At 33.4% G+C, this 10,672-nt stretch overlaps 1 protein-coding gene across 1 annotated transcript; it reads right to left on the bottom strand.

The window, feature by feature from the left end:
• Nucleotides 1–254: 254 nt before the first annotated feature.
• LOC132171646 (uncharacterized) lies at nt 255–6,961 on the bottom strand. The gene is made up of 9 exons (XM_059583023.1): nt 6,658–6,961; nt 5,432–5,926; nt 5,177–5,326; nt 2,419–2,517; nt 2,146–2,202; nt 1,555–1,985; nt 1,489–1,509; nt 677–878; nt 255–574 (listed from the first exon to the last, which is right to left on the bottom strand). Exons 1-9 carry the CDS (start codon nt 6,959–6,961, stop codon nt 255–257), a joined length of 2,079 nt encoding a protein of 692 aa, XP_059439006.1.
• Between the last annotated feature and the right edge of the window lie 3,711 nt (nt 6,962–10,672).

Raw genomic sequence — 10,672 nt, 5'->3', positions numbered from 1 at the left:
AGATTAAACATGCTAAAATTTAGATATACCAATTTCTTCTTTTTTCTTCAAAATTTGTTTATTGTTAATTGTCATCTATGTTAATTGTTGCAGGTAGAAGTCTTTCCAAGGGTTGGCAATATAACGAAAGAGAAAATCTACGAAGGATATATGACTAATCAATTTATTTTATTTCATCATAAAATGTCCAACCCACGAGAGAATCAGACCAATATGCTTAATATATCACAAGCTGAATGATCACCAATTCTTCATTACAAACGACCAAAATTCGTTAATACATCACTAACACGTACCATAAAAAATTCATCCCGAATGGACATTATTAGAACTCTTACAAGGCTGAACAACATAAAAGCGAATTGGTAGACAGGAATAGTAGCAAGATAAATGACAGGAATGACCATCCATGAAGTTCGGGGTAGCATAATGAAAAGAGCAGCACAAAAGGCAATTATCATAGTTGCCATAGAGATGAAAAGAGTGTAATATCCTATTAACATCTTTGAAGAAACATAATTTAAAAAATCTTCTTCAGTATACCGCAATGTAAGAATTTCAAGAAAGACCAATACTGACATTGAGGAACAAAAGAGTGATAATGCATCAGATATGATAAAAACCATAAATGACTTTTTATGTGAAAACATTGGGAACCCAGTATTTTGATTGTTACCTCCTGGAATAGTGATTGCTGCAGTGAACATAATGGTAATAATGAGAGCTCCTATCACTGTAGAAGAAGTTGCAGTGCTCTTCATCCATGTCTCTCCTTCCTTCATTATGTCCTTGTGGTTATGGGTAAAAAGTTCTTTGGCTGTCATCTTTGTATCATTTCGAATTTCCTTAATCCAAGGAAGGCAAATGCTCTCCACGTCCTATATTTATTGAACAAAACCATAGAAATTAGAAATTGAAGCAATATATAAATAAATGAATCCATGCTTCCTTTTGTGGCATCTCTTGCTATCCATTAAATCTCTTATTTTCAGGTAGCAAAATGACCTTAAAGAAATGGATTTTGGATTTTTACAACTATGAACCATAACATAATTGTTGAAATCATATATGATTGAAATCCTTGTTTATAAATACGCAAAAAGAAAGTAACAATTTAGTTTATGGTATCAACACTCAACTTCATTCTACTTTTATGATCAATATATATGGAATAATGAGTTTTCACTTTCTAATTCAATGAGGTAGTTCAACTTCATCAAGTTAATTCAAGGCCTTTTAATTTGTAACAAGGTACCCACCCAACTCTTCATGATCTTTGTCAAAGTTAAGTCTTCAAAAAGAGAACTAATTAACAAAGACATCATCATCTATTAGAAGGGTGGTTGTTACCAATCGATCCTTGTCGTCTAATGAAACTTCTTGAAAAGGGGATGTCTTATAGGTTTGATCCATGAAAAGAGAGACATTTGAAAAGAGAAAAATTTCCTTATTTTATAGGCTAGTAAAATTTCATTTGATTTAAAATACCTTGAAACAATGATCAAAAACCTATAAGTGTAAGCACATTAGAAAAATAAGACTGAGAGATATTACCTTAAACCATCTAAATTCGCTCTGTATCTTCAAAACTTCGCGGTTAAGGCAATCACTTTTAGTGGGTGATTCTAACATCGCTGCCATGTGCAAGATAGTGCTACTTGATTTATCCCAAGCATTTATAATTAAATTTCTCGCATCAAGTTTCCTTATTTTTTGCAAGATACAGCGAAAAATCTTATCTTGACGATATAGGACCGCGTAAAACAATATGTTTCTTCCCATTGTATCAGTGGTATATAGAAGATGGTGATCTACTTTAAGTATCTCATCAATAAACTCAAAATTCCCTCCCTTGATGGCTTGTAAGATGACTCCATTAACATAATCACCATTCATTTGCTTTACTTGACTCCACATTTTAGGTAGAAGTTGATCAAGGGCTTGCTGATGGAGCTTCTTTAGTTCAAGTAAATTTGTCTTGATTCCTAAGTCAATAATCATTGCATCATTCACTCAACTAGATCAAAAGAAGAATAATAGATTGATGATAAGGAAAAAAAAAAAAAAAAATACCAATTGAAGAAAGATATATAATAAAGTTTAATAATGTTTCTCACAAAGATATGAAATTAAATCGACGTGAACTGATGCCATAGAGCTGACGGTTTCTCAAAGCTATCTGACGATATAGGCCTAGCAATGCTGCAAAGTGAAAATAAATAAGTTAGAAAATTATTACCACAAATTGATTTGTTAATGATCAGGTATGCTATTGGAAAGTTTGTCTAATTGAACGTGATATATATACTCGTGTATTATAAGGTGTGCTCATGCATCATGTACACGTAGACAAGGCACCCAAATATTTTCAGTGGTGCATATAAATCCTTAAGAGAGGGAGTTTAGGCGATGACATACCTAATTCGATAATGCTTAGTTGATCACTTTGGTGTTCACTTGGGCTTTGGATGTCTATCTGAATTTCATTGGTGAACTGTGCTGATGGAACGGATATACCTTTCAACAAAAAAGTCCAATGAATACTATATCTCTTTGTTATACTTTAAACCACAAAGAAAACATACAAATGTGCAATGTACCCAACAAAATATAAATTTCATTGACTAAGTTAATATCCATCATATAAATTTTGTTTGTTCCACAGAATTAATAATCAACAGGAAAACATATAAAATCAAAGAGGAAATTGGTAGAACAACTAAAACTGAAATTGATAAACAAAACTTGAAATTGATTTTGTTGGATTGGCATGCCCTCCCCATGGTTGGTTACTATATATATTTTAGGGATGTTAGCTACAATCTTGCTTATGGTTGGCGACGACGGTGATCCTGTTTTCCGATGTCCTTGATTGCTGTGATCTTGCCTTTGCATGTCCATGCTAGTGGTGAGTGGTTTCTAGGATCATGTCTTGGCACTCTTGAACCCTTGAAATCAACCTTGCCCTCAAGGTGTAAAATTGGGAAACCGTTCGTGTGGGAGTGAGCATCTTACCCCATGGCATCACCCAGAATAAGGTCACGAAAAAAAACCTAATATTGGTGAGGTGTGAACAGTAGGGCATTTTTGAAAACGTCACAAAATGGTGACCCCCTCTAATTAATGGCGTGTTTGTTTATACGACATTAATTTGAAATTTGAAATTTTTCCCTTTTTTCTTGCTCCCTTCTTTCTTCTTTCTCTTTCTTTTTCTTTTCCTATTAATTCACTCTTTCTCCTGGTCTTCAACGGCAAAACAGAGAAAGTGAAATCGTGAGAAGAGAGTTCAAGGGAGAAAGGGAGGGCTGGGCGATAGAGCTCACGGAGAACAAGAGAGAGGCAAAGGGAGAGAAAGTTACAGAGAGAGAGGGAGACGGTGGAATTGAGAATGGGTTAGAGAAGGAGAGAAGAAGCAGGAGTGAGGGAGAACGAAGTGGAGAAAAGCAGAACGGAGAGGGAGGATGGGCGTGAGAGATAGAATCAAGAGGGAGATTGAGACGAAGAGACTGAGAGAGAGAACAGAGAAGACGGGATTGAGAAAGAAAGTGGGAGAGCATTGACAGCGGAAGAGGGACGATTTTTCTAACAATAAATGGGTAAGTTTCGAATTATTATTTGATTTTGATTCTTGATCTTGGAATGGGTTTGTGTTTTTGGGTACTCTTGAGGATTTTTGGTTAACTAACGGGTTGAGGTTATGAGTTGTTTCTAGGTTGATTAATGGCTGAGGTTATGAGTTGTTTCTAGGTTGATTAATGGCTGTAACAGAGTTTAATTATGGGTTCTCCATCTCTTGTTGTTTCGGTTTGGGGTGTTGTTGGAGTTGAATTTTTGGTATAAATCCTGAGTTTTCAAGAGGTTGATTGGTTGAGGTGTTGTTTACTAGTTTGGCCGTGTATGTGGGGTTGAGTTTAGTGAAGCATGTATTGTTTGTTCGGAGAGACACTCTTCCCGTTCGAACGGGAATTCTAAGAAATTGCTGCAAACTGCTTTGCCTCTCTATTTTTTTTTTAATTTAAAATTTATTTGAAAACATTTAAATATTTATAATAATAAATATAAGTTTATTATAAAAATTATATATTTGTTATTATAAATATTTTTTTGTAAAAATTATTTTTTTATAATTTTTTAAAGGGTAGTGATGTGCTATTCACACGTCACCAATTGGTGACGCGTGACTTTTTTTTTTTTTTTTCTACCCAAAAATGTCATTAATAGGCAAATCACAAAACCCTAAAATTTTTGTAGTGGTTGGTCCATTGGACCAACAATTGGGTTAATTAGGCCGTGAATGTCCGATGCCTTACCAACCGTAGGGGTGTCATTTTGAGTGTGCCCTTGTCATCTTAAGGTTGCTACGTTCATTTGAAATTTTTAGATTTATTTTTTTAGAAATTATTTTATATTAATATTTTTATGTTGTTAGTAAAAATTGATTTTGATGTGTTAATATGATCAATGAAAATATAAAAAAGAGAAATACTATGGGTACCAAATTTTTTGCTAAGAAATATGTATCAAAATCATATATTAGCTTATTTATTGGTACTCGTAGCATTTCGTTTAAATAATTTTTTTTATCATCTCCAATGAATAAGCTCTACTTTATTTTGTTATACATTTATTGGTAAAAGATTTGGAATCCCTAACATTTCTCTATAAAAAAAATATTTGTAATTTTTCGTACGCGTCAAACACCAAAAGGTGTTTAGAGTTGAAAGCATTCCCTGAAAGTTTATTTTCCTTAAAATATTTTACCTTAAAACAAACGGAGCTTAAGATGACTACATTAAGCAAGCAAGTAGCAAGACAATATATGCCACATTTTTAAAATCAATGTTGCAAATTTTTAAAAGAGGAGTTAGATCACAGCAAAAAAAACAAAAAAAATCATATGAAACTCTAAAAGTTAATGGATAGGAAAAAACAGAAGATGGTCACTTCTCTCATATTCATAAACTCATAAATTTTTTATTTAACAAAACGATGTTATCCCTCCGTCTTTTCTTTTCAAGCAATTAAAAAGGAAACACAATTCTTAAAGATATGTAACTTTAAACTTTATATACTAAAAGACAAATTTGGACTCTGTAAACATGCAAGCGTTTAATTTTGAAAAAAAAAAAAAAAAACGACAAGTAAAAAAGAAACATATATAAATATTTATACTCACCGTCGTAGATCCATTTTTCCACACAGTTGAGCTGGGTCCCACTCGGGAATGCAGAAGACTTTGAAGCCAATGCGGCCAAAGGGGAACTATCATACTTGTTTGGAACAACAGCAGCACGTGGGCAATGCTGGAGGAAGCGCAGAGCAAGATCTATGGTGTTGTACGGTAGAGACATAATTAATTAACGATAGGAAAATTATTCAATACAATTTCAAAGCATCGAACAAAACAAGAATGAATAATTAGGATCCTTACCAAAATCATTGAGAAGTATGAACTGGGTAAGAACCGTGGAAGCATCGATGTCGCTTAATCTTTGATTATAATTCAGAGGGGCAGGATAGAGATAGCGTGCCAATTCTATATTTCCATACTCTAGAGCTGCTATAAGCGGTATACGATTGGAATTGTCTCGGATGTCAAGTAAGTTATTGTTCTTTCTAAGCATGCAATCTAACATCCCAGTATTATTTTGTTGAACGGCAGCCCTGGCTAGAGCTGTGAAACCTTCATCGTCTTTGATTTCTAATTCCTCCTCCGACAATAACTCCACTAAATTCTCCACAATTTCCCTATTTCCCGCGAAGACAGCCACGTGAAGAACAGTAGATCCACGGTCTGTAATTGTTGCACTCTTTGCATCTTCATTGTGACTAAGAAAATCGTTTGCAGCATCCCAGTTACCATTATTGATAGCCGTACGTAAGGGCTCGAACTGATCAAGGAGGTCGTTGTTTATTCTGCCTGCCCCTGCCAAGCCATGCATGTAGAGTAAAATGAGTGAGTCCGGGTTTCTGATACCAACACTCCATGAATTTTTATTTTTTCAATTTCCCTGTTTTGTCAAGCTTTAGTATTCTCATTAAGTAATTAGTACCTGGAAGGAGTCTTTATCCAATTAATTTGTATTGTAGTAGAAAGTTTTGCAGACTATAAGGCTTTAATTATAAAAGGGCACATATTCGGCCTTTTGTGTTTCAAGTGGAATAGAAAAGTATTGCCGCACAGTGAGCACGACCTGCACTGTGACCGCCGAAATCGAATTCGTACTATTCTACTTTGGCACTGCCCTTCTGTGTTTCTATTATGTATAATATACAAGTTATTGGGTCCGGCATGGACCATTTGAGGTCCCATAAAGTATTTACATAAAAATATTCCATGAACGTACGTGGAAACAGCAATTTGTTGTAATATAAGATACGAATCTGACTTACCTACCAAATAAATAAATAAATTACGAATCTAACTTGAAGTTATTATTATTATTATTATTATTATTATTTGGCAAAAATCTAGCTTGAAGTTATATTGATAAGGTTAACTGTATTTGGGTTTGATCTCATTTGTTAAGTCATCCATCTTTAGAGTATGTTTAGTACCCAAAATGGCTATTCCATTAAAAAAAAGAATACTTTGTCCACCACCAAATTATCTTACAACAATAAGCCTAACGTTGAGAGAGAGAGAGAGAGCATCACCTGGTCCATACATTCTAGCCAATTCATCCCAGACATTTTTGGCGGAAGTGATTTTCCTAATCCCCGGTAGTATGTCCACCTCACACGAAATTAGAATTGAATGTAAAGCTGCAGCATTATTCTTTCTCCATGCCTTAAATCCAACTACAGCATCTTCTAGTTTAGGAGGTTCCGTGGTTGATTGGACAATGTCCCAAAGATCTTGAGCCAACAAATAATTTTTCATCCAAGCACACCAATTGGCATAATTGTCATTTCTAAGAAGTTCAAGGACAATTGTGCTCGAGAGACTATTTGTTGCCATTCTTAATCTGTCAAATTACTACGAAACATGTTAGGTGAGACTTGGAAGCGAAATACAAACCATATTGTGTATCTTCGGTTTTCAAAGTAATTTTTTATTTTTTTGCTTTTTATAAAAAAGAAAAAGAAAACGAAAAGTGCTTTCAAAATAAAGAAGCAAAATGATACCCCTTTACAAACAGGGCAAGTGCAGTGGGCAACTGCATCACTACTCCCCTAGAAAATGCAATTTATAAATATAACATTTTTTATTTTAAAATTATAAATAATAAATTTTTTTTATTAAAAACCATTTTTCTTGTTTTTTTAGATGACAATTGATTAATCAAATTTAAATATACTTGTTTTGTTAGTACATTATTCTTAATAGTTAATTTCACTGATCCATTTTATAGATGCTAACAAGGATTTTATAAATCTAATTAACAATATCATTTTATTTTATTATTTCAATATTGTCTTCTAATTCTATTTCAAAGATTGATTGTTCAATTATTTATTCTTTAGCTCGATTTGATGTAATATTTTGTTTGTTTTTAGCTACAAATTTATCAAAAGTTCCTTTTTGTACGTCATTGAATTTGTTTTTTTTCCCCTTTTTCTTAAATGTTTCATATCCAAATTTATATTTTCTATCAAACATATTAAAAATTAGAAAATTACTTAGAAACAATGAAAATATACTTTAATAAAAGGGGGTGGTACATTAAAAAAGTTTTGTGCAAAAAATTTCAAAAACCTCACCACTAGATCCTGCATTATTTTTCGGACAAAGACGACATCGTTTATGTATTAACCTCAACGCTGATAATCAGACTATATGTGTTGATAGTTAGATGTCGACACTCATAGTACTCTTTAATTTTAATTTTTTTTATTTTTAAGCTTACTAAAACCACATATTAGGCTATTAGCCTATTAAATTTTTTTAAAAAAAAAATTAAAAAAAAAAAAACCTTATATTAAAAAATTAATTATTTTTAAATTATTATTAAATTTTTCTATTTTCTACTTCTATTTTTTAATATATATATATATATATCAAAACAAGGTAAAAGTTTGATTATTACCTGTTATAGCAAAAGTTTGTTCACACTTAACAGAATATTCGTGATCTAAAAGACGATTTAGACCAAAAGTAGTATAAACATCTTTGTTAGAAAGTTTGGGAATATTCAATTTATCTAAAATAAAATTATTATCACTTTCAACAAAAAAATGTTCTAATTTAACCACGTTAGGTGGTAAACTAGAATTGAGCAAACAGAATTAGATTTCCACATTTTGACATACAAACTAAACTCATATATATATATATATATATATATATATATATATATATATATATATATATATATATATATAAATTATTTAAGTTTCATATATGGATTTGGATGATATTTTTATCAACCAAAGAGTTGGATACTTTGCAATTTGATCTTGTTTGTCCCAAAACTATAGAGTTCGATTGATCCTAGATAAGATCACTATTTCTTTGACACATGGACATGGGGTATAACCTTTTTCCCTAGTGGAAGGAAGCCAAAGATTGATCGGACTAATGCACAATGATAGAAAATACAAAATTCATAGAGTTTGATTGATTGTATAACAATCGATCGCACTAATGCACTACGATTGATCATATTGATCTTATCATGATTGATCGGACTAATGCACAAAGATAGATAACACAAAATCCATAGAATTCGATCAATATCATATCACGATCGATCGAAGTAATGCATAAGAAAAATACAAAATCTAAAGAGTTCAATCGATCATTTGATCATCTTGATCAATCCGACTAATGCACTAGGATCAAATATCAGACATTCAATCGAACTTTTAATCGTGTCAAGTTCGATCGATCCTAGATAAGATCACAGTTTCTTTGAGATATGGGCGTGAGGCTTAACTTTTCTGTAATAGGAGGATGCTAAAGATTGATCAAACTAATGCATAAGGATAAATAATACAAAATCCATAGCATTTGATCGATTAATAAATTATATCACAATCGATTGGACTAGTGCATACAAATAATACAAAATTCTAAGAGTTTAATCAATCATTAGATCATATCACGATCAATAGTTCTTAGGGTTAAATACCAAATACCCCCCTGGGGTTTGGTAACTTTATTTTTACCCCCCTGGGGTTTCATTTTTATCACAGGACCCCCTGAGGTTTTGATAAAGGACCAAGTTAGTTTATTCATTAGTTGACCTTTAGGACTGACACGTGGACCAATCAGATGTTGACACGTGGCACCTATTTAATGGCCAAGGGAGCCACCCCCAATTTTTTTTCTTTTCTTTTCTTTTTTTTTTTAATTTTTTTCAAAAAATTAAATAGGTGCCACGTGTCAACATCTGATTGGTTCACGTGTCAACATCTGATTGGTTCACGTGTCAATCCTAACGATCAACTAACGGATGGACTAACTTGGTCCTTTATCAAAACCCCAGGAGGATCCTATGATAAAAATGAAACCTTAGGGGGGTAAAAATAAAGTTACCGAACCCCAGGGGGTATTTGGTATTTAACCCTAGTTCTTAAAAAAATTACAATATTTTAAATTATGAGTTAAAAAATTTAAGATTTAAGTTGATATATGATGCCATGCAACACTATGATTGTTATGACAGCATGTGACAATAAGAAGTAAGTAGAAGCTGAATATTGAAGATGAAAAGTAATTTAAGAAACAGATATTAACGGAAACGTAAAATTTGATTAAAAAAAATTAAAAGAAAATAACAAATAATTAGTTACAAGGTTGTCTTCCGACACCGTCGCTTGAAAGTCCCAACAAGGCTCAACAAGTAGCAAGGTTTATTAGTGGATTACATGTGGCGATCCGAGACAAGGTTTCTATGCATCCTGTATTTACTTTAACCAAGGCAATTAGCTAAGCAACCTGAGTCAAGAAGCAACTAGAGAGGCCTAAAGCACCAACCTGGAAGCAATGCGATGAGACCGATGCAGGGTCGGGGAAACAACCTCTAGTCCTGACAGTCACACCAAGTCAACTAGTGATTTCCATGGGAAGAGGAGCCAGCAATAGCTCAAACATACCAAGAGAACCAGCCAACAATATGTATGCATGGTCCGATCCAGAGAAGTGTTTCAAGTGCAACTAACAAGGACATAGTTCACATCAATGTCCTCGAAGGTAGATGGTGAACTTGATCGAAACTGAGCCATAAAAAGGAGTTGAGAATTGAGAGGTTGGAGCAACTGAGGATGATACGCTTGATTATGAGGAAGAGTTGGCTAACGCTGACGAGTGAATCCCACTTTCCCGATCCTTAGTAATTCAATGCTTACTCTTGACCCCGAGGCAAGAGGGTCTATCTCAAAGACATGAGATATTTCACACTCGTTGCACGATCAATCGAAGGATACATGACTTGATCGCGCGTTGACGGTAGAAGTGAGGAGAATGTAGTGTCTATGGAGATGGTTTCGAAGTTGGGTTTAAAAACCGAGAAGCACCTAACACCATACAAGATCAAATGGGTCAAGCAGGGAACGAAGACACTAATATTCGAGAGATGTCATTTCACATTTTCGATTGGTAAACATTAGACGGATTCAATTTTGTGTAATGCGGTGAAGATGGACACTTGCCACTTAATCTTAGAAAGAACTTGGCAGTTTGACTTGGATTCGCAGCACAAGGGAAGAGATAATGTTTACATTATCT

This window comes from Corylus avellana, chromosome ca1 (assembly GCF_901000735.1).
Source record: "Corylus avellana chromosome ca1, CavTom2PMs-1.0".
In the NCBI taxonomy this organism is placed as follows: domain Eukaryota; kingdom Viridiplantae; phylum Streptophyta; class Magnoliopsida; order Fagales; family Betulaceae; genus Corylus; species Corylus avellana.
Note: the sequence above shows the minus strand (reverse complement) of the source record. Positions and strands in the feature narration are given on the sequence as shown.